We start from the raw sequence: 21,607 nt of genomic DNA, 5'->3' as shown, positions 1-21,607 counted from the left end.
TGTATTTCTACTGCCGAATCTACTCCGTCCACACGTTCTGTCTCGGACAGAGATTAGATCTGAATGCAGGTAACCACCCACCAAGTGAGACTGCAGGTGGATGGTTTTTCACGTAAGGAGAGCTTCCCATTCATTCTTCACGATGATTTTTCTTAACAAGAACAAGCAAGGCTTATTAACACAAAACTGTATTTTCAATAAGGTTAATACTCCGGTAACGTATAATTACAATCTAATAATTTAACACTCAGCAGCACTGTAAAACAACTGTAAAGGACTTTGATTATTACAGTTCACAAATGGACCAGAAAAGCTATTTACCATCATTACAAAGTTGGTTCTTGTCGGTGGCTTTAGCGCACAGAAAAAGCATGGCGTACTACAGAATTAAATCTCATTTTACAGCTCTGCTAACCAACTGTGTAAAAACTGGAATCTGTCCCCATGGCTTATGAAGGATTTTTCCCGTAACATTAAAAAGAAACAACAAAACCCCAACAACAGTGAAATTTTGCAACTGTAGCATTAATAGGACCCTGCCGAGTCTAATTTCAAGAATTCACAGTCTCTAAGGCATTTAATACCAGATTTTTGTTTCTGTACCATTCTTTTTAATAACAGCATCTAATTAAAACATCTGTAAAATGCTGACAGTTTTAATTTTATGTAAAATTTGAAAAACAAAACCCAGGATCTGTTCTAATGAGAGGAAAGATCTCAACAGCAGTTATTATTAAACAATGGTGATATTTTAATTTAAAAGTCACTTCTAAATGTGCCTAATCTCTACCTTTAAATTAGAGCAGAGCAGAATCATACTCAGTGAAATCACTACAGGCTGACTCAGGCTCTGTTAGTCTTGGAGGTTTATTTACTTGAGTATTTCCAGTGGGTTTTTTTTTCAGTTTAGCTTATTCAGCAGAAGAACGTGACACTTTCCAGACAGGGCTTTTCATCAGTTATTTCTTGCAAACTGGAAATAAACAGACCTCTCTGCCGTGCTCCCTACGTCGTTCAGGAAAGCAGCTGTGCTGGTTGTAGCCTTTCTGTCTCACCTGCCGGGTATCCGCAGTCCCTCATCACAGCCTCGTGAAACTACTACAGGAAAGGGGCTTTGCCGTGACTGGGCCGGGGCCCACACCGATCCTCTGCCCTTTCATGACTCGAGTGGCAGGAGCTCACGGCTAGGTTTCTGATGCAATGCATGCACTGATCCTGTGGTCTTAATTTTTGAAGCAAGAGTAAAGGAAATGATGTGAAACAGAGGTCTTGTCAAACTAACTATTCCCTTTCTCACAGCAGACGCTCTAGGATATGTTCCACTGCCTCTGGGAAATTCTCACAGGTTAAGTAAGGAGCGGGATTGATTTTGTCTTCATCTGCCGGTCGATATTTACCTGTAACAGATTAACAAAAACATACATTTACCAAGTTCCTTTGGGTATCCTTTTTTTTTTTCCCTGAAAATTACAGCTTCCTCGGATCAGGAGGAATGCCCATCTGAGGTTCTCCTGCAACAAATATCTCACAAGTCTTCCCTAAACAACCACCGAGCCTTACAGAAGATTCCTCCAGGGGTGGCTCTGGCTCAAAATTAGTGTTACTTACGCACTGGTTTCACTCCACTGTACTAGCACTATTCTTTCACTGACTGTTCAGATATTCGTGTTGTAGGTTCTTGAAATAATAATAATGTTATCATCTTCCCTTCTGGGTTTTATGAGGAAGAGTAGGATTACTTGCTTTCATTTTCAACATAATGGACTGTGTGGCATGAGCAGCTGCCACCTCAGAAAGACCTTACCCAGTCCATGGTACCATCAATAATACCCACCAGTCCCTTAGGGTTCCACTTTTGTCTGAAGCAAAATTACTTCTATAATTACCAGTGTAATTACTAGGGAATGCCATCAGAGTTCCTGAATGATTAGAGGTTGCATTGCTATGACCGATTTTGGCAAGCTTAAAGATGTCACAGTAACAGTTCTCTCTGTTCTTCGACCAGCGCTCGGGATTTTGGAGTCATGGGAAAAAGATTCACACCTACAAGATCAGCCGCCCACGTCTATTACTTCCTACCATCCTGCTCCCAGTTCGGGGGTCTGTGCTCCAGCCCTGTTGTTGAAACATTAAATATAATGGCCTATCCTGACTTAATCGCAATCTACTGCTTGACAGGCTGCCATGCTGCAGCTGAGGAAACGTATCTGCTGCACTCACCCCAAAATGAATGGGGTGATGGACTCGGGGTCTCCCAGCAGCCCCTCGGTGTGACAAACCACGGGCATGGCGGGCCTCTACAAGGCACCAGGGCCAGACCCAGGGCTCAGAGCATACCTTTGCTTTGGGCACAGGGGGCTGCCAGTACCCAGGGCCAGATCACTGAGTGCACTGCTGTCTCCCGAAATGACCGATCCGTCGAGTACTTACCGGTCCTTACCAAAATCCCACGCATGCCCGCATTCTGGGCGCCACCAACATCATCCCTGCAGTCCTGGGACAGAACAGGAGATCAGCTGGTTAGTGGGCACAGACACTATTTGTTAACAGGTTTTTCATGACGTTCTCTGCCTTGCACATCACTAATCAGCCACTTAAAAGCAGCTACACGGAGTCAAATCCTGTAGCTACCTGTTAGACAAACTGTCACGGGAATGATTTACTACGTGCTTTTTGCCTGATCAAATAGCGACCGACGCGAGAGAACTGACCCCATGGACTACACGTTCAATCCTGCAAGTTTTGATGGTTCAGTTTTCACCCCTCGTCTAAGCACAGCGCTTTTCGAAAGATCCATTCGTGGCATTTGGGAGGCACGACACACAGCGGAGATGGGCACTACGTTAACAGGCAAGTGATAAGGTATTTGGTCCCCACGTACGTCACCAATCATGACGGCCTCTTCTGGGGCACAGTCAGTCCCCCGCAAAGCTTCTAGGAAGAAGGTTTTCTCTGGCTTCCCCACCACTGTCGCTTTGGTGTCCGTCGCGTATTCCAGCCCAGCTACAAAAGGTCCAGGTCCCAGAGCCAAGCCATCTTTTCTCTTGAAGTATCTGGCTTTATGAATAGCTATAAGAGGAGCACCATCCAAAATCAACCTAAATGAAGAAGGAAGTACAAAAATTATATTAAAAACCCCCGATATTTACAGCTGAAGGCCTGAACTGGCTTTCGTTTAAGTTGACAAAGCTCCCGCTGACTTTCACAAAGCCCCAGATTATAATGCAAGCTAGCATTCGTTTGGACAGTTAAAGTTCCTTCCTTACTCTTCCCCAGAAACAGCTAGTAAAACAAATCCCCCAAATAAAGAATTTATTATCTTGAGGATTTTAACAGGTAACTATTTTTAAATCCGGTCTATATCTCTCATGTGATTAGGTCCATTACTCTTAAGCTGCCTCACTTTTCACTAAGGCAAACATCCTAACATTAGAACCCATCTGATTTCCCCACGCAAGTATTTTAAAATACATTAACCACAGGCAGCAGCTGTAGGTAGCAGTTTGATGGCCACAGCTTTAATCTCCTCGCCTGGACTGAGAACACAGCAGTGCTTTCAGGATGCTGCTGCCGGGAAATCTGCAGCCCAGCAGTCCTTGGGGCTGTCGGTATCGCCTCTAACAGCCGAACAGCTATGTGTTTCCAGCAGAGATGGGTGTTCAGGTGAGTCCCAAATAGAAGGTGGATGATTTTACCCTAACTTTATAGTTTAACGTTGGAGGAATTACAATAACAAGTTACACGAAAAAGCACAAAGATATTAGGCATGTTCACGTCCCATCGAATTCCCCAGTTAACAGCGCTATTACTGAGCCTGTTAGGAACAAAGCTGGATTTGAGCTCCTTGCTATTGGGAACCAAAAATTCCAAGTGGAAGATGGATCAAAGCAACAAGTCAGCAGATTCCTAACACTTCCGAGTACGATAAAAGGGTCACAGAGTAAGGGTCACAAGGCACGGTATGGCAGCGTTACAGGAGGGTCTTGGCTGGCCACAGCACCTGGGAGCCTCAGGAAGCGAGTGCAGCGGTGGTCTGAGAGACTGGGAACTGCTCCCTGCCCAACAACCAAGATCCTCCCACCTTCCACGGGCCCAATTCTGCCCCAACGCACCAGCGTGCACCCTCCTCGGGGTTCCACAGACAGCATCTCTGCCTGCCAGCTGACCTACCTGTTAAAAACCTGCACAGATCGTCTGGAATGGGTGGAAAAACGTAAGGGAAGAAGTAATTAAGAAACTGCTGTTGCTCCACCGATCTCAATCAGTGCCTCCTTAGCCTCGCTACCTTGTTACCCCTGTCAATTCACTTTGTGTCTGCTTGAGGGCTCTTGTCTAACACTTGCCTTGTAAAACCCTTGTGGCAGGGAGCATGTCTTGTTAGCACACACAGCACCTGAACAGTGGACCCGTGACAGCAAAGTAATAAATGGGAGTTTAAGAATGCTTGCTTTCACAGAATCTGGACCTAATCTTTGAATTCTTCCATTTCTGTTACCTGCCTGGTAGTTGTTCTTTACAGCAGACACAGCAGCTACCTGTCCTGCAGCAAAGGGAAGCCTGCGTAGCTGCTGCACTAGAGGAATCCTCCCGGTACTACCAAGCACAGCAAGGTTATCGCAGTCCTCCCCTTCCCCAGCCTCAGTTTCAGTGCAACAAAAGCCCTCCAGACAGCATCTATAAAAGCTGAGGTTAACGACTGCCAAACGCTTCCCGTTCGATTTTATAGCACCTTCTTCAGGTACTGAGGCAACTCCAGTCTTTGTCACAACAGGCAGGAATGTAACTAGCAAAGCTTCGGGATAGAGGGGAAACGCTGGCCGTTATCTTGAGGGCAGAAAGAAGGATTTCTTTTCCCCTTAACCCCGCCTGATTTACAAAAAAAAAAGCCTTTAAGAAAACAAACAAAATCTTGCTTTGCCCCTTCACTGCCTTTCTGGAGCTCTGCTGTGGCTCTGCTCAAAGAAGCTGCCTTAGGTGAGTTGTATGCTCCTTGGAGGACGTCTGCTCCTTCCCACGTGCTTGCAGAGCAGCCTGGGTACTCTGAGCAGTACATAAATGATAATACTTCATTTCACTTAATTATCACAAAACACTTCTATTGAATCAATGCGTTCCAAAGCAAGCTCAACAAGAAGAGAGTTGGCACGCGTTATCTGTGAGCAGCCAGGTATGTTCGCGATGGGAGGATGCCTCTAGGATACAGAAAAATCTAATTTGACAGCAGCACCACAACCACTTACATTCAGCAGTCTGCAGGAGGGATCTCACCTGAGAGAATTCTTTTAAATGTGGCATCAAAATCCCACGTATACAAGAAGAGAAATTTAGTCTCAGTCATTTCAAATGGTGCCTAGAGAATGGCCTTACTCTGTGTATCTCATTTTGGGACTCTCATCGGGTTCGATTTACCTAACCTAATGTTGGATATCGACCGAGCAGTTGCCTACCAGGTAATTAGTCAGCCTGGGCTCTTCACAGTCAGTGGAGAGGAAAAAGCACTGCTAGGGCACAGTTCAACTGTCCTATTTTAAGCACTACTGGGGAAAAAATGAATGGTGCCTTACAAGCGCCTCCTCTCTCCCTCTGGAGCCCAGGTCACCAGCTCAGATACAGGCATCGGCACTGTAGATACCTGCATTTAAGCAGATTCACCTTAAGGTTTTGCTATGAGCAATGCAAACCCCAAGTGACTTAATTATCTGAGCAGTAAAAGACAGGGAATAAAGTAAAGGACAAGGCATAAGGCTCGAGAAGAAGAGAATGCGGCCAGTAGTTAATATTTCTATTAGACCAAAGAAAACTGACACCAGCAAAACAGTTTATCTTCAATAGAGGACTGGGGAAAAAATACCCAGAACAAGTCAGTGAGACGTTGAAGATCAGACAGAGCCCATCCTGCGGCCTCCGCCCAGCCTGAAACACAGGACCAGGAAAACACCGGGCAAATCCAGGACAGACTCACAGCGGATGATCATACCATAATCACGCTACGTAACAATGATACTGCTACCACCCTCTTCTTCCCACACGAGAAGGATTTCCTCGCCTACGTAGAGGTACAGAGCCCAGCACAAGACAGCCACCCTTCAAAATGCCACGAGGAGGGGCTGACTTACCGAAACGCTCTGTTCATCATCTCGTAGTGAAAGCGCTCAGGAGCCAGTCCTACCACCACTGCATTGGGGTCATCAGTGGCTATGCCTGGAAAATCGAAACGTGACTCTGAGTGAACAGCATTTTATTCATACTTAGCAGTACACAGTCAACAAGTGCAATTAAATCACTTTACAGCAAAAATGAGCATTTTCTGACACAGACACATCACATATAGACTAGTTTTACGTCTTTTAGAAACGAGGAAAGCATCTGTGGAAAGGTGTTGATCTATCCAGACTCTGCCATCCTACACGATGGACACAACTCTGCAGCCGGGTAGTCTTAACAGTGACTGTTGAACAGTCATTCTCTCACTGCCTCCACTGAAATGCCGGAGACCGCACAAATCACTTCTTTAACTGAATGACTTTTTGTTATCCAAGAATCGCTTTCTACGCATATTCATCTGCTTTGTAAGACAGTAAAGCAGGAAGACTAGAGAATTCCATCTGGTTTTTCTGTTCCCTCTAGTCACAGAAAACTCCACTTATGGTAAAAAGCCTGAGTGTTGTTCTACATATCAGTCCGGTTATGATGGCAAAGATGGTATTGCAGCATGACCTAGAAGTTGTTACACTAGATTAGTTTTGGCTCTTCTGGAAGGTCTTTTTTTTAATGTGGATTAGTCCCCTCGAGAACAGCTTGCACCTCCTTTGTCCTGCACTGCTCCGGAGGAGCATGACCTGTTTTTACATGGCAGTGCCACCTCTGAACAGAACCAGCAGTGGAAGCAGAGTAGCACCTACAGGAGAAACAGGAGTACCAGAGTGTTTTATTTAGGACAGGTTAAGTATCAGCTGCATCCTGCACTTGCTGGGGGTTTTGTTCCACCTTCACACAGCATATCCTCTACACCTTTACTGGGATAACTAGAGCTCCTGGGTCTCCAGAGAGTGTCATCGCAGCCTGCTGGCTGATGCCTCCTGCCGCATGTCCTTCAGTTAGCTCAGACAGCAAAACGTACACTCAGAGATGCCATGTGGATTTGTGACACCATCCAAAGCACCTGGGTCCTTTAACCAAGAATGGATTACATTCATCCATCTGTGACCAACTTTATAGAGAGATTAGCCAAGAATAGTTCAATAGCAGCCATTAACAGGAATTTAAAACATTCTGCATCGTACTTAAATGTTTCAAGAGCAGCACTGAGAGAATATGAGCAAAACCACCTGTAGCAAAGAGAAACAAAACAATCCATTCCAGATCCAAGCAACACAGAAAATGCCACCAACGCACTCCGCTGATAGCTCTATCTTTGCCATCTTTTACAAAATTACCATCAGCTACTGTAAAACTGATGGAAAGATCCCAAATACATGGAGATTAAACTGATTTAACCACCTTCGGTGAAATAGCTGCCATCTCTGCTGTTTCTGACCCAAGAAAGCCTTCCTGAGAACACAAATACAGAATATCGCTGGGGGCGTATTTCTCTGGAGATGATGTTAGGTGGAACAGATTATCAGGTTTCATTGCTCTCAGAGCCCACAGAGGCTTTTCTCCTGAACGCTTATCTTTCTGAAGATTACTGACTAGACTATGGCACTAAAATTTAACAGGAAATGTCTAGCTCCTAGCAAGATTAGAACCTACTTAAATTACACAGCCATAAGGATTTCAGTTTATAAGGCACGGGGCAGGGAGCGGTGGTAAGCCATCCACATTTTTGCTGCCTTGACTTTAAATGAAAGTCTGAATATACAATATATAGTTTTCAACTCTGAATACGTTAAAAATGTGGGTATCTTCACTACTCTTGAAACAACGATGTGGTTAAGTCAAGGACTAACTGTCCTAGCTTCAGGCACCTGTCAGACATGTCCGAGTTAGAATTTATCATCTTCCACTGCCCTTATTGTTGAGAGAGGGAAACGGGAACATCTGAAAGTAAAGCAAGTTTTAACCAGGTCTTTAGAGATGACAATCTAGAGAAGTCGGGGCAATGAAGCTTCTATCACCAATTAAGGTATCCAAATACATGGATACATGAGACCTAGATGTTCAATACAAGTAACAATAACTACCTGGAGATTTTACATTTAATAATAATCTATTAAGAGAAATAGTCTCCTGCGCGTGCCTACACACTGGCTTTTCAGCTCTTTACGAGCAAAACCTCTGTACCATAGCTGAGGGAAACCGGATTTCCAACAAATCGACACTTCCTTGCTATAAAACAAATCAGCACTGGTAGGTGCAATAAATCTCCAATGATCAAGTGGTAAGTATTACTTTTTTTTTTTACACTGGAAATTAATAAAAAGTATCGAGTTTTACCCAAATTCCTGACTATTTGAAGGTTTTGGCTGCCATTTCCACTACTCTTCAAGAAGCTATGACTTCAGACAGTTTAATGTTAATTTAAAAAGCAGAAAGGATCTTTATGACCCTGGAGAGTCCCACATTTCAGGCTTCATCATGGCTAGTGGTATATATATGATCGTCATTCTACCAAACGGAGAGCACTATGTTTCCTTAGCTGTTCAGTAACTTCCCCCACACTGTTTTCTGACCGCCTCACCTGTGAAATCAGGCAGGGCCTTATCGTCCACCAGGAGGAGAGGCCGCACCTGCTTTTGCTCCAGAAGATTTCTGGCTGCTGTCAGAGACGTGAAGATCTCATTTTCTGCAATGTCAAATCCCAGCTTCGTCAGCCTCTCCAGCAGGTCTCTCTTGCACTCCTTCGTTGTGTTTGTCACAAATCGAATGGTAACCGGAGCGCTGCGCAGCCTGATGGATGAAGAGCAAAGGCAAATTGGCCCCAGCATCATTCTATTTACACACCTGTACGTCTCTTTGGGACTGAAAAAGGACCGTTTGTCTGAAGGCTGCAGATGAAAAGACTGTATACATCCCAGAGTACTGGTGCCACACAAGAACCATGAGGTTGTTAACTTCTGTGGACTGGGGGGCAATGTGAAACAGATGGCAAGAATTACAGCTACCAGAACAAGACCAAGTCTCCCCTGTTTTGCTTCTACCAGGAAAAGTCTGGAGGAAAATAGTGATTCCAAACTCCACCTTCATAGTAGCAGCAAACACATCTATGATCAACAACAACTAGTTTGAAAAGCCTTCTAGTTCAAACTAGATAATAAATAAACCAGCCCTGTATTCTGGATCAACAGCATCCTGAACCAAAACAAATAAACAAAAGAACCTTGTTGCTAAATACATTGAACTCCACCTGCCGAGTGAATTTCATAGCAGCTGTGGCTCCTTCAGAGAGGCAGGATGCTCTAGGAGCCTGTGTTACCTGTGTGACGATTTTATGTTAGCTTTTGCAGCCATTTCTCCCTTTACTGAGGAACACCGATATCACATAAAACCACATTATTGCCCTACACTGACAGTACGTGCTACCAAAGAATCAAATAATTGTAAGTGACAATTTCAATGGCGTTCCCTTTAATTATTCCCCCACCATCACTTTCTCTGTTTGTTGCCATAGAAACAAACACTGGCATCACGACTGCACGGAGAACATCAGAATAAAGTTGGTCAACGCTGGAGACCTGCTTGCACCTGCCGCTTCTTTCTCTTGTTTGTCAGATACACCGACCCTTCACAAGTATGAACTGGTAAAAAAGTCCCCTGGTTGCTAATAAAATAAAAATAAGTCTTTTTTTTTTCCCCACGGACCTCAATACTGAGAAGTAACCCTAAAAATGGAATCTATCCATTTGTTCCCCAAGCAAGCTGCACGCCAATCATTTCAGCGTCTCTTTAGGAAGGACAATGACATGGATTAGCGGGAAAGAGCATGAGAAAATACTTTTTTCAAACCTTTAAGCAAAAAGACATGGCTGTTCTTTGCAGTGAAATGACACCTGCTCTCCATACCCATGACAGCCAGTTCAAGCTGACAAACAGCACCAGACTCTCTCTGCACCTTATCCCTTCTCTAACGCCCTCCCCTTGCCAAAGCCAGAACAGGGCCTGCATGAGCACAGCTCAGCTGGAATCAAGCAGAAGCAGAAGACAAAGGAGAATCAGTGGCTTTATAAAACAGTTTGTCTTCCGATTCTCCAGAAGCCATTTCTTCTGTCCAGTCTACTGCCTGGGGGTTTGGAGGTGGGCAGCAGACAGGACAGATACTGAGCTCTTCTCGACAATATCACCACTTTTTTATATATATATAGATTTTTTGAGAATGCTCTCACCTGGCACAAGTTCTCCCTGCAGCACGAGACACCAGGCAGACAAGGTCCAATGAATGAACGGGTAATGAAGGAGTACCCAATGCTTTAGCAGTTTTTACTTCCTTGCAATTTTACATCTTTAGGAGATAATTATCTCCACAGAATTATTTGTGAAAAAAAAAGCAGACTTTCCTAATCCCGCTGCGAACTTTTCCTCTGAGCAACAGTCTAGCTTCATAAAAATCTAAGCAGCCAATACAATTCCAGTAAAAACTTCTCATCCTTAATTCAACCCTGTTCCTCTCTCCTGATTAATTCTTATTGTCCCAGCATCTTAAGGTGTCCTCCCTCACTCATCATGATAGCTTATATCGCTTTGTGTTTTCCTTCATCCATTGCAAGATGTCTTCTCCAGGAAAACAGTGTCATAACACAGGACAAAGATCCCTGCGGTTGCATATCCTATTTTGCCGCTGACTTGGCCAGATTAAGTCATTTTATTATGCCTCAGTTTCTTTAGGCACCCTTTCATCAGAAGAGAAAGAGGTACTCGGCTGTCCTGTTTATTAACGTGTTGAAATTCTTACAAAAGATGGGCTGGATTATCAAGTGTTTCTCAAACTAAAAAAACGACTGGGGTTGTTTATCTACCAGAAAGAAACTTTAAAAATAATAAAGCAAAGCCTTGGCTGAACGACCAACTGAAACGAGAACTCTGCAAAAGATGCCTTGCTCACTAGGCCAAGTTATTCTGTTATTCCACTGTAGCTCACCACAGGCCTAAGGGCTCAGACAATCAGTCAGGTTCTTGTAGTTAAACAAAGCACCGAGGAACAGCTCAGCTGAAGTGACTTTGGTGTACACGGGGTAATTCAGGTTAACTTAACTACTTTCCACTTTGGCTGAGGCCGTAGTCCCATATGAGTTAGCGGAAACGCTCTGAATATTGTCTTTTTCTATCTAGAAAAGACCTAGAGAGCAACTTAGGAAAGCCGTGGGGGCTCAGGTGATACATGGCAACTTTTCAATATCTAGGCCCTTTGCTGATTTCTCTTGGTATTAATACAGGTGTAAATAAAAGCAGAATTTGGCCGCCTATTTGCTTATCCACGACAGCATAAAAAGGCAGAAGCTTCAGGCCCGTTTACTTAAAGAAGCGTCTTTGTGCAAACAGCGCTGACCATAACCTATCAGAGGAAATCGAAAAAGGTAGCTTGCCTTTTAAGAGCTTCCTGCGCGCCTGGCACAGCTGAGTCTTCAATGTGAAGTGTGCCGCTGAGATCCACCAAGACAGCTTTCAGCGCACGCCGAGCTGCCATCCTTCCTTCCCCAGGGAAAATGCAAATAAATGAAACAACAAAAAACTGGTTAGCAGACAATGGATAATAAAAATAAGGAACTCGGTTAAGCGCCTCATTTGTGCCCAGCCCGGTATTACTCAGAACATTACTCGCAGTATTAAATGGGCCCCTTTAGACAGAGAAATAAAAGGCAGTGTTTAAAAAAAATACATAATTGATGGGGTGGTATTTTCCCAAAGACTCTATATATGGAAATCAGGTGCTATTTGTTTTTTAAGTGCCTTTATTTGTGCGCGTCAAAAAAATTCTCTAAACAACTAAGACTGTTGGGAAGAGGATCATTAGGTCTGGTATTGCTGGTTCAAGGCCTCAGCAAGCACATTTCGGCAAGTCCCATCGACACCAATGGCGCTGTTCAAAATAAATACACCACTACTAAGCGACGATACAGTGCTCCGACTATAAAGCTCAAAAAGCTCTGCGAAAGTGGATATTGTTAATTTTATTTTTGTAAGCGAGATCTACGGTGATCCAGCCCACGACACAATTCAGGTGCCCTAACTCTTAGGTTATTCGGCGGTCGACTGCCTGTGTGCCGGCGTGGATTTAGCCTGGAAGCTCTCAGGGCTCAAGGATATTCAGCACCCCAAAGGGTTACTCCCTCCTCTTGCAAAGGGGACACTCAAGCAGTTTTTCTACAGCAAGCTTCTGTGTCACACAAAAGGAGACTTAGCCCAAAATAGAAGCCAGCATTCAAAGGGTAAAGGCACCGGGGAAGAAAACAGTGAGGTCATGTGCAAGTCATCTGTCTAAAAAGCTGTCTTCAGAAACCAGTACTTCTCCTTATCTGTGCTGCAGGGGCTGTATTTTGCTCCACAAGCAAGTTTGCTGAGCTATTTCTTAGCAAATGTCCAACAGGGAAGCTTTTCTCCTGTCTGTTGGACAATAACGACTATCTGATCTGTCATCGCTAGCAAGTCATCACGATTTTATGTTGAGCCCTTTTGGTTACAGACAGACCATGTAACATGTATGTACTCTTAAAAAAAAAGCAGAGTAGTCAACACCATGATTAGAACCTGCCTTAATAAATTTAATTTTCTATTAATCAGGACAGTTTTATCTTTGCAGACAGTTCTATAAATGATCAAGATCACCTGAACCTGATGTCTCAGGTACAAGACGCGCAGAAAACTTTGAGATTCCACTTTGATTATTCCTGCTGGTTCCCTGCAATAAGAAAAAAAAAAAAAATACAATGCTTATTTTACAGTATGTCTGTTGCTACACAGGCCAAGGTTGAAAGTCTATGATAAAGAGCTGATAACAGAATGCCTAAGGGAGCTTCATCAATCGGATGGGAAAAGAGGGCACCAGGTTTCTAAGACATCTTCTCTGAGTGAAATACTTAGTGCAGACAAAGTGCCTGAACAGCATGGAATTTGCATGACTCCACATTATCTCCATGACAAAAAAATTCTCTTCCCTCAGGCACTTCAACTTTAGCACAGGGAATTTTGAGTGGTGAGAGAGATTAAAAAGAGGACTGAAGGAGGTGCTATTATATCAATTCTCTAGCCAAAGACACATGACTGCAGAGCAACTGCACCGTGTCTGCATGGGTAGCACAGCTAAGGATGGATAGAATATCCTAGCTTAGCAGAAACGGGATTTTTTTTTTTTATTCCTCTTTTACCCTAGATCTCCGTTGGTTCTCCTATTCACAGTGTATTTATTGAGGTGGTATGGAAGTTATTTGCAGAGCCAGTTTTCAGCATAGCTGATTTTAACTATAAAGCTCATGGCCTAGCAATAAAGTCCTGAAAAACTTCAGTACCTCAGTTTTCATAACCGCAGCCCAACACATTAGGGGAACCTCACCTTGGTGCTGGCATTACAGCTACAGCAACGGGATGAAGCCACATGGTAATTCAGGCCGGTCAGGACCTGAGGGACCATCCAGTTCAACTCCCACCTGGTCTTTGGCAGTCTAAGGGGCCTCCGTGCCGTACAGGGATGCAACAAAGTGCTCACGACCTGCGTGAAAGAGGCCTTGGCCCCTTGCGGGAACTTGTAATGGCACAGATGTGTTTGCGCCACGGAGGGGCTGCTCTCCATGGCAGAGGTGCCCGGCACTGCCCGCACAGGGCCGGCCTCCCCCGGCTCCTGTTCCTCCTTCTCCCCCAGACCCCACCACTGGGCCACCCCACAAGGCCTACGCAGTGCCGCCAGCAAAGGCCAGGCCTTTCCCTTGGACAATGGCACAAGCCAGGCAGCAAAGCTGGAGCCCCTGAAGCCACTGGCGAGCCCCAGGACAAGGCAGCAGAGCGGCCCAGGCCCAGGCCCAGGCCCAGCTGCGCTGAGGGGAGTGGGGCTCCAGGGCCACCCACCCAGCCCCACAGAGAGCCCACACGGCCTCCCCTGTGGGCCTGCCGTTGCCCCCTGAGGAGCCGGGGGCAGTGAGTGTCTCTCTGCTCAGCCCTGGGGCCGCTCCCCTGCCCCACAACGCCTTCCAGGACGGATGCCTCCCCCTCCCCTCGCCATACTGGAAAGGGCATGAGGGTGCAACTACCTTCCCCACCCCCGGCCAAGGAGATGGTACCGCCTCTGTCCGCCAGTTTACAACGGGCAGGTGGGCTGGTCCATTCTCTGGAGGGAGAGCCTCCGAGTTCGGCAAGCTCCCCTTTTCCCTGACGCGGATGGTTCCGCCCGCCCGTTCGCGCTCGAAGGAGGCGGGCGAGCCCACTCGGACGAGAGGGGAGAGCAGGTTGCCAGCAGCCCCCTCCTCGCCCTCCCCGAGACTAACCTGGCTCCAGCCGCCCCCGCCGCCGCCCCTGCGGTCTGCCCGCCGCCGCCCCGCCCCGTCCCGCCCCGCGAGGCCCTGGCGGAGCCGGGGCTGCCCGGCCAAGCGCCGGTGCCCGCCTACCGCCGGCGCGGCAGCCACAGCCGCGGCCAGGCGCGGAACGGCGGCAGCGCTCAGCCCTCAGGGACCGGTGTCCCCGGCTGGCCTCCGGCAGTCGGCGACAGGCAGCGCGGCGGGCAGCCCACGGCGGCGCTGAGGGACAAAGGCGCGCGGCGCCTCAGCGGGGAGGGCGGGAACAGCCGTTAGCCCCGGGCCCGGCGGCGGCTTCTCTCCGCCGGCGGCAGGCCGGCCCTGAACGGGGGGGGGACGGGACGGCCGCCCCGTGCCCCGGCGGGCCTGGTCTTCTGGGGGATGCGGCCCCTGGGCGCTCCCCGGCTGAAGCCGCCCAGCGAGGCCTTGGTGGCCATGTTGAAGACCAGCTTCCTACGGCTGCTCTGCTGGAAACGCGTGATTGCAAGGGCTGCGCCTCGCCGGTGGCGGTAGCAGGCCCCAGGCTGTGGAGACCGCTCTCTACCTGTGATGGCAGCGGAGCCTGCCCAGGCTCCCCTGCGGGAGAGGCAGCATACAGAAAGCGTGGTTAGACACAGTTGCGTTTTACGCTATCGCCGTTAGGATTTCATAAGAAATGAAGGCACGTGAATGAATTAAGTATGATACACATTCATTATATTGCGATGGTACATCAAAAAAGCCAAGGTGTGTAAGACAGTACAAGTTCAAATTCGTAACACTGCAACCTAAGGTGAGATGTGAAAGATAATTAAAGTGAGCTTGAGATTCCTTCACTCCTGTACAAACCCATTACCTTCTTTCTTTTCCCTTCGCCTGTCCCCATGCCCTTCAAAACGAAGCCTTTAATAGTACAGGTATGCAGAATTGATCCCTTATTCCTGTCTGTATTTGCACTAAAGACTGAAGTGTCCCACCAGCTTCATTTTCACCACGCAGCCAACCACGACTGGTACCACCACACTGTAACCTACTGCTGTGAAAGCACCCTGTTTACAAATCCTTACTAGAAATGAGCCAGTTATTCTACACTGGAAAGTCTTCGTCGTCATCCTGATCTGTAAAACGTTCTGGTTACTGTCATTTCTGTGCCAGGTATGAATGATCATGCTCTTCACAGTTTGAAGTGACTCCTGGATCACAGGCTACTTTGTGCGTGGAGCTCTTTGCCAGGGGGAAGCTTTTTTGCATGTTCCCTGTTATTGAAGAACCCGAGCCCCTGCCAGGTTTGAGGTGCTTCACCTTGTTTAGTCACAGCAGACGTGTTTCAGAACTGCTCAAAGCCACACGAGGAGACGGCTTCCTTGCTGCTTCTCTCTACACTCCTTCCTTCTCTGCCTGTTTGCTGGCTACCCTTTTGTCCTCATCCCCGATCGCTACCTGGGAGACCTAATCTTCAGCTGCTGCCCCACTTTGAATCACTATTTTGCATCTGCCAGGTAAAACACGTCCCGGTTTTGCCTCAAATGCAGGATTCCTCCTGCACAGAACCGCTCCTCCTTTTTGCTGCACGTGCCTAATTGATTTTGAAGTGATCTGCCCACGTGCCGTGAGCCATGCATTGACACTTCAGCCTTTCTGAAAGGACAGGACAATGGGGGAAATCACTTTTTACCTGTTTTTAAAGCTGCTGCTTATAATCTTTAGTACTGGCTTTTATTTTAGTAAGAACTAGTGTTTCAACAGTCAATACGTACGAAAACGAAATGATACTCAAGCTGTGCTTCAAACCATTCAGTACTCCAATGCATCAGCAAAGGAAACATCTACCACCGCTTTTTTACAAAGATTTTACAAAAATACAGAAAGGCCTGCATACCTTCCATGTTTTATCTGTTCCCCATACATACTGTCCAGTTTCCACGAAAGACAGATATATGAAAATAACTGATCCAGACTCTACCCTCGTCACCTCTGAATTACACGAAGATTGTTATAAGGAATACTTTACAATACATCTACCTACTTCAGAATTTAAAGACTAGCATGATCCTATTCTGCCTCAGGCCAATGTTACCATGGCTCATTAGGTTTGCTACATAAACCAGAATACGGCTTCACAGCAGCGAGGTGATACTCATAAGCGCCACAGGGATGAGAAAAAAGTATTTCATGTAAGAACAGTAACTCTGGTATCTGGAACAGGATGAAGCTGAGTTTTGAGATACTCCCGCTGTACACAGATATAGAGCGAGTTATGAAAGAGAGTGCTTAACTTAGAAATTCAGAATTTATTTACAAGTTTTCACTAGAAAAAGGAAACAACATAAAACTCTCCTCCTGGATATACTCTACTCTGCAACACACTGCAACTGAAGATCATTAAATTCATTTACACATTTTACAGATTTATCTTTGTATACAACAGCGTACGCTTTAGTCATCAAGACGTCGGAAGAAGAGATGATAAACTAAGCTGCTTTAAAATAATGAAACTGCCAGGTTTCCTTTGGCCTTCCCCGCTTTAAAAATAAGCTAAAACATTTTAGCAGAGGAACAGACATAAGACTTCTAACTTTTCTAAAAAAAGGTACATGAGAATCAGAATTCTTCAATTCAAACTTGCTATACAACATTGGACCTAACCCAGCAGTCTTAATTGAGACGAGATCTGTGCCAAAGCAATTAGCGATATTCTCTGCGACAGGACTGCAAGATCACACCCACAGTTTCAGTTTCGAAGCTGTTAATTTAACAAAGGAAGATGGAGGGCGGGGGAAGAAGCAGCAGGAATAGGAGAGGCTGCAAATTTGCTGGGTTTTAACAAAGAATTGCATCGGAAAAGGGCACAGTATTCCCCTCCCACATTGCCCAAGAAGCTCGGAATACAAATGGCTCCCCACTTCCAACACGCTAATAACCGCGCAGAGGTTTAACACACGTTTTAAAAAGTCTAATAATCCTTGACAGAACAGGAACAAACGCTAATCGCTAATTATCACCCGCTAGTCTAAATTAACACAGAGTTGCCCAGCTTTAGGTACAGCTTTTTTAGATTTTGCATAGCAATTGCACCTATTTTCAACTCACTTCACCATCAGCATGAAACATTAGTGATTTTAAAAGACTACCAAACACCAAAAATCCTGTTCTCAATCTAACCAGGAACATTCGACTTCCAACGTGAACTGAATCAGGACTTCACCCAGCTAGTTTTTGTCTCCCTCAGTATCACAACTGTACTTCAGTAATTTGCAACGTGTTTGTAGAGCCTAATTCGTATTCTCTTAAACAGTACTGTGGTAGTAATTGAAATTTAAAACACTGGTTTTCTTAATTTAAAAATAAATTGGGAAGCGTACCGAAGGAAATTCATCCCTGAGTAACAAGACATTTAAAAACCCATCGACAACCATTGCAATACGTTACGACGCGTACTCTAACAGTCAACGCTGTTAACGGGCAGCAACAGAACTTGTCATAGTCCAATACATCTGCAGCGTTGTTGCATTGATCCCATTATCTTGTTTAATGAAACTGCAAGTGGACATTAGGGAATAGGATAAATAGAAATAGTGTCTTTATTATTTTAAGTTGAACGTCAAATTGAGAGCTAAACCGTGCTGGATCCCAGAAAACTCAGAGCAGTGATGGTTAGCAACATGCTTCTTTGGGTGTCCAAAAGATTTCCACTGAGTATCTTCAACCAAACAACAGGAGGAGAACGATTGTAATGGAGTTCACTGCTATTAACGGCACTGCAGAGAAAGAAGAGGGGTAATTGTGAAAATTTTCTTTTGCACCTCACAAAGCGACAGAATTTTGTATTACCTTGGGAGACTACCTTTTAAGGAGCAAAGTCAACCAGAATCTTAAAAATGCACTTAATTTTCCTATGCAAAAAAATCAGGATTATTGGAAGGAGCCAGGATCAAAGCCTAGGATATTAAAAATTAGTAGGAAGCAACAGCAGAAATATTTTTCTACGGCCCATCACGTTTTAACTTGAACCCAAACAACCCTTTCTCCAAATGAAACTAAACCATCTCAAAGTCAGTTTCTACCCTTGGCTTTGCTGTGATTTAGAAAAAAATGTCTCCGTTTTTACTCTGTGGTGAGCAAGACAGGCAAGATTTGTTAATTCCTGTTTATCATCACCTATAAAAGGAATTTTTGGTGTGCTTTATAGTGAAAAACTGTAACTAACTTACAAATTAAAGTCTATTTTCTTTTTCCCCCCATCCTTTGAGGCACGTAAGCCTGGCTTACCTTTAAGAACCCCAGGAATTACACTTCCCTCACCAGGTACTTCACATAAAATTGAATTTAGCCAAGGTGAAGCTAATTGCACACTCTGATCGATCACCAAGCTTCCCCCCAGCTCCCAAACTCCGAGGAAAGACAAGACGCAGCAGCGGCACCCCAAAGCCAGAGCCGGGGAACGTTTTACACTTTATCAAACTCGGGGCACGAGCGCCGCACGCCGGGACCTGCACCCTCCTATACAGAGCCCACGCGTGAAGGAAGGACAGATTGGAAGTGACGAGCAGAAAGAGCAGCTGTTTGGTAAAAGAAAAAGAGTCAGAATACGGACGTTACTTCATTAGAGCACAGAAACAAAACTTTACAGAGAAAAAGATTGTCACCTTACCTCTCATAACGGTTCGGACAGATCGAATGAGGTTCATCAGCTGGGCTTTAATCCCTGGTTCCTCTCCAAATCCTCCAATCCCTTGGTCACTTCCCCAGCCAACTGTGTCACACAAAAACAGCCAGACACGTTAGAAAAGGAACCCAGAACGACGCAACAAATGCTATCGGCAGTATCAATGAGCGAGCTATCTTGAATATGGTCATCAGTAACATTAGAAAAGCAAACTGCAAACCCAGCTCGCTTTATTTCAAGATCAGATTTTAAAACAATATACTGAGAGCTGTTACAAACCTTTTAATGAACGCAACAGTAACGACAGGTCAACGTTTCCGTAAAGGAAACCCTTACCTTTTTAACACACCGCTGTTCCCTGCCTGCCGCAGAAACAAATGAGTTTATTTGGGCTTCGGAAAAACACCCGCCAAAATAAAAATGAACGAACTACATCTGTTCATAGTCCTTTACCAGAAGATAAAACAGCAAATAACTGTTGGGTATGAGGTGATGCTTCAGCACTGAGAAACGAGCTGCATGACAGAAAACGGTCAGCACAGATCCCAAATCAGGACGATTTCTGTAACTGCTGCAAAAAAACCCAAATGGCTTGGGAACTTTTCAGAGGGCGACAGAAGTACTGAAGGTTTACAAAGCCCTTCAAGGGAGAAAACCCTTCCCAACCCACCGTGGGGAGGCAGAGAGTGTGGTCCCAGTGACGGGACCAGGGATTTTTGAATCCTGCTGGTCGCAGCCCTTGCCCATTTGGGGACGAGCGGAGCAGAGAAGGGAGCGGCTCTCAATATTCGAAGCTGCACTGTGCAACCTGTGAGTTTCTTTTCTCCAGAGACAGCTTTTGAGGGTGGGTTTTTTTTTTCCCTTTCTTGTCACCCTCACTCTGCTGGCACCGGGCTGGGGGCAGTAGGCGAGTCCTCTCCCTCACCGGCCTTGCCAGCCGCTGCTTCCCACTGGGATGAGCCTGGAGTTATTCCCAAGCCTCCTGAGTCACCCGGGGCCGACAAGTGGCATGACCCATCCTGTCAGTCCTCACATCTCCCTCTTCCTCGAGCTGCTGCTCAGCAGTAATGCAAAAGAAAACCCCAAACCGAGCAGGTCCCTCGCAGTGAATCCTGCTGGGGAACAGGAGAAAAGGGATAACTGTCCGCACTCCTGCCAAAAAATCCAAGCTCAGCCTGACTTGGAGAAGTCAGGACTCTCTGGATCAGGAAACCGGGAAACCTCGGATCACAGGAAGTTTATTTCTGGGGCTTTGCAGACCTTTGCGTCGGTGGCTTTTCTGTCTTTTGCGGGGTTTTGTTTTCTTTTAAAGGACAAGGATGCCCAACCTCGGGGACCCTTCTCCAGCACCGCAGAAACGTGAGCGCGCAAAGACCGAGAAGTGCGATCTCGTCCAAAAAAAGGCAGGACCGGATGAAAGAAACCACCTCACGCCAGCACAACACCCTGACGCGCCGCACAAATGGGAGACGAAACAGTAGAAATGCACAGGGGAAAAAAAAAAAGACAATTATGGAAAAAAAAAGAGCGACGTCATCCACACCGGAAGAAAATTCAACTTCAAGACCCCAAAGCAGTTCCTTGCCTGCCGACGTTCAACACCGGCAAGGAAAGGCTGCGGGGGGGCCGCAGCACCGGGTCCCACGAAGCCCGGCGGGTCGGGAGGGGCCTCCGCGACACCGGGCGGCCTTCCCGCGCCCGCGGAGCCCGCTACGGGCATCCCCGGCCCCGCCGAGAACCCGGCGGCCGGGTACCGCCAGCCGGGCTGCGGGCGCTTCCTTCCTCCCTTGGCGAGGCCCCGCCGGGCCGGGGCGCGGACGCGTCGCCGCGGCCTCTCCCCCCCCGCTCCGCCCCGCCCCGTTCCCGCTCCCCGCGGCCGGCCGGTGGCTGGCGGCTCACCGTGTCGGAGGAAGCGCTCCTCGTGCAGCACGGCCACGGCGTTGACGATGAGGAGGGCGGCCTGCAGCAGCGAGTACAGCGTGAACGCCATGGCCCGCCGCCGCCGCCGCGCCGCGCCGCCGGGGCGGGACCCGGCGCCCGAGCGGGACGTGGCGGGGCGGGGCCGTGGTCGGGGAAAAGGGGCGGGGCGGTGAGGGGGGCGTGGCCTCCGCCGCTCCTCCGCGCAGCCGCGGCCGGGCGCCGGGTTACTTACTTACTTACTTACTTACTTACTTTACTTACACCCCCCCCCCCCCCCCCCCCCCCCCCCCCCCCCCCCCCCCCCCCCACACACACACACACACACACACCCCCCCCCCCACCACCACCACACACCCCCACCACCACCACACACCCCCACCCCCCACCCCCCCCCCCCCCAATTTCCCGTGGGGCTGGGGCCACGCGTGCCTCCCCCCCGGCGGCCGCGGAGCCCTCCTTCACCCGTGGAAAGCTCTGCCTGGCGCTCAGCCAGCGGGCTCGCGTGTCGGTCCGCGTTCAGCGGGGCGGGGCGCGTCCTCGACCTTTCCCCATCAATAGTTTTGATGTCGCGGTCTTCCAAATGGCGGGAGCTGCCCCCCCCCCCCCC

General features: G+C 47.2%; 2 protein-coding genes across 4 annotated transcripts; both read right to left on the bottom strand.

The window, feature by feature from the left end:
- Window positions 1-170: 170 nt before the first annotated feature.
- On the bottom strand, window positions 171-14,450 carry LOC143173102 (haloacid dehalogenase-like hydrolase domain-containing protein 2). 3 transcript variants are annotated; one of them, XM_076363126.1, is made up of 8 exons: window positions 14,409-14,450; window positions 12,760-12,832; window positions 11,520-11,621; window positions 8,681-8,889; window positions 6,117-6,201; window positions 2,882-3,098; window positions 2,431-2,494; window positions 171-1,397 (listed from the first exon to the last, which is right to left on the bottom strand). In XM_076363126.1, the coding sequence occupies exons 3-8, from the start codon at window positions 11,618-11,620 to the stop codon at window positions 1,294-1,296; spliced, it is 780 nt and encodes a 259-aa protein (XP_076219241.1). In that variant the 5' UTR covers window position 11,621; window positions 12,760-12,832; window positions 14,409-14,450; the 3' UTR covers window positions 171-1,293. The 3 variants fall into 3 exon arrangements, with proteins under 3 accessions (XP_076219241.1, XP_076219240.1, XP_076219239.1); XM_076363125.1 differs by having other exon boundaries at window positions 11,520-11,625; window positions 14,409-14,444; XM_076363124.1 differs by lacking the exon at window positions 14,409-14,450 and adding an exon at window positions 13,484-13,570 and having other exon boundaries at window positions 11,520-11,625.
- Window positions 14,451-16,685: 2,235 nt separating this feature from the next.
- LOC143173103 (immediate early response 3-interacting protein 1) lies at window positions 16,686-21,093 on the bottom strand. The gene is made up of 3 exons (XM_076363128.1): window positions 20,980-21,093; window positions 19,066-19,167; window positions 16,686-18,172 (listed from the first exon to the last, which is right to left on the bottom strand). The coding sequence occupies exons 1-3, from the start codon at window positions 21,068-21,070 to the stop codon at window positions 18,117-18,119; spliced, it is 249 nt and encodes an 82-aa protein (XP_076219243.1). The 5' UTR covers window positions 21,071-21,093; the 3' UTR covers window positions 16,686-18,116.
- Between the last annotated feature and the right edge of the window lie 514 nt (window positions 21,094-21,607).

This window comes from Aptenodytes patagonicus, chromosome Z (assembly GCF_965638725.1).
Source record: "Aptenodytes patagonicus chromosome Z, bAptPat1.pri.cur, whole genome shotgun sequence".
NCBI lineage: Eukaryota > Metazoa > Chordata > Aves > Sphenisciformes > Spheniscidae > Aptenodytes > Aptenodytes patagonicus.
This window is presented reverse-complemented; position numbering and strand designations above follow the sequence as displayed.

What these genes read in the sequence shown, in the direction of transcription:
- LOC143173102 (XM_076363124.1), bottom strand. Translation starts at nt 13,561, where the DNA reads ATGGTCCCTCAGGTCCTGACCGGCCTGAATTACCATGTGGCTTCATCC. An exon ending in GCGCAGGAAGCTCTTAAAAG is followed by an intron (nt 8,890 to 11,519) that starts GCAAGCTACCTT and finishes TTCATCCATCAG; the next exon opens with GCTGCGCAGCGCTCCGGTTA. An exon ending in TGGGATTTTGGTAAGGACCG is followed by an intron (nt 1,398 to 2,430) that starts GTAAGTACTCGA and finishes AATCTGTTACAG; the next exon opens with GTAAATATCGACCGGCAGAT.
- LOC143173103 (XM_076363128.1), bottom strand. Translation starts at nt 21,070, where the DNA reads ATGGCGTTCACGCTGTACTCGCTGCTGCAGGCCGCCCTCCTCATCGTC. An exon ending in GGAGCGCTTCCTCCGACACG is followed by an intron (nt 19,168 to 20,979) that starts GTGAGCCGCCAG and finishes TGTGTGACACAG; the next exon opens with TTGGCTGGGGAAGTGACCAA. An exon ending in TGTCCGAACCGTTATGAGAG is followed by an intron (nt 18,173 to 19,065) that starts GTAAGGTGACAA and finishes CTTTCTCTGCAG; the next exon opens with TGCCGTTAATAGCAGTGAAC.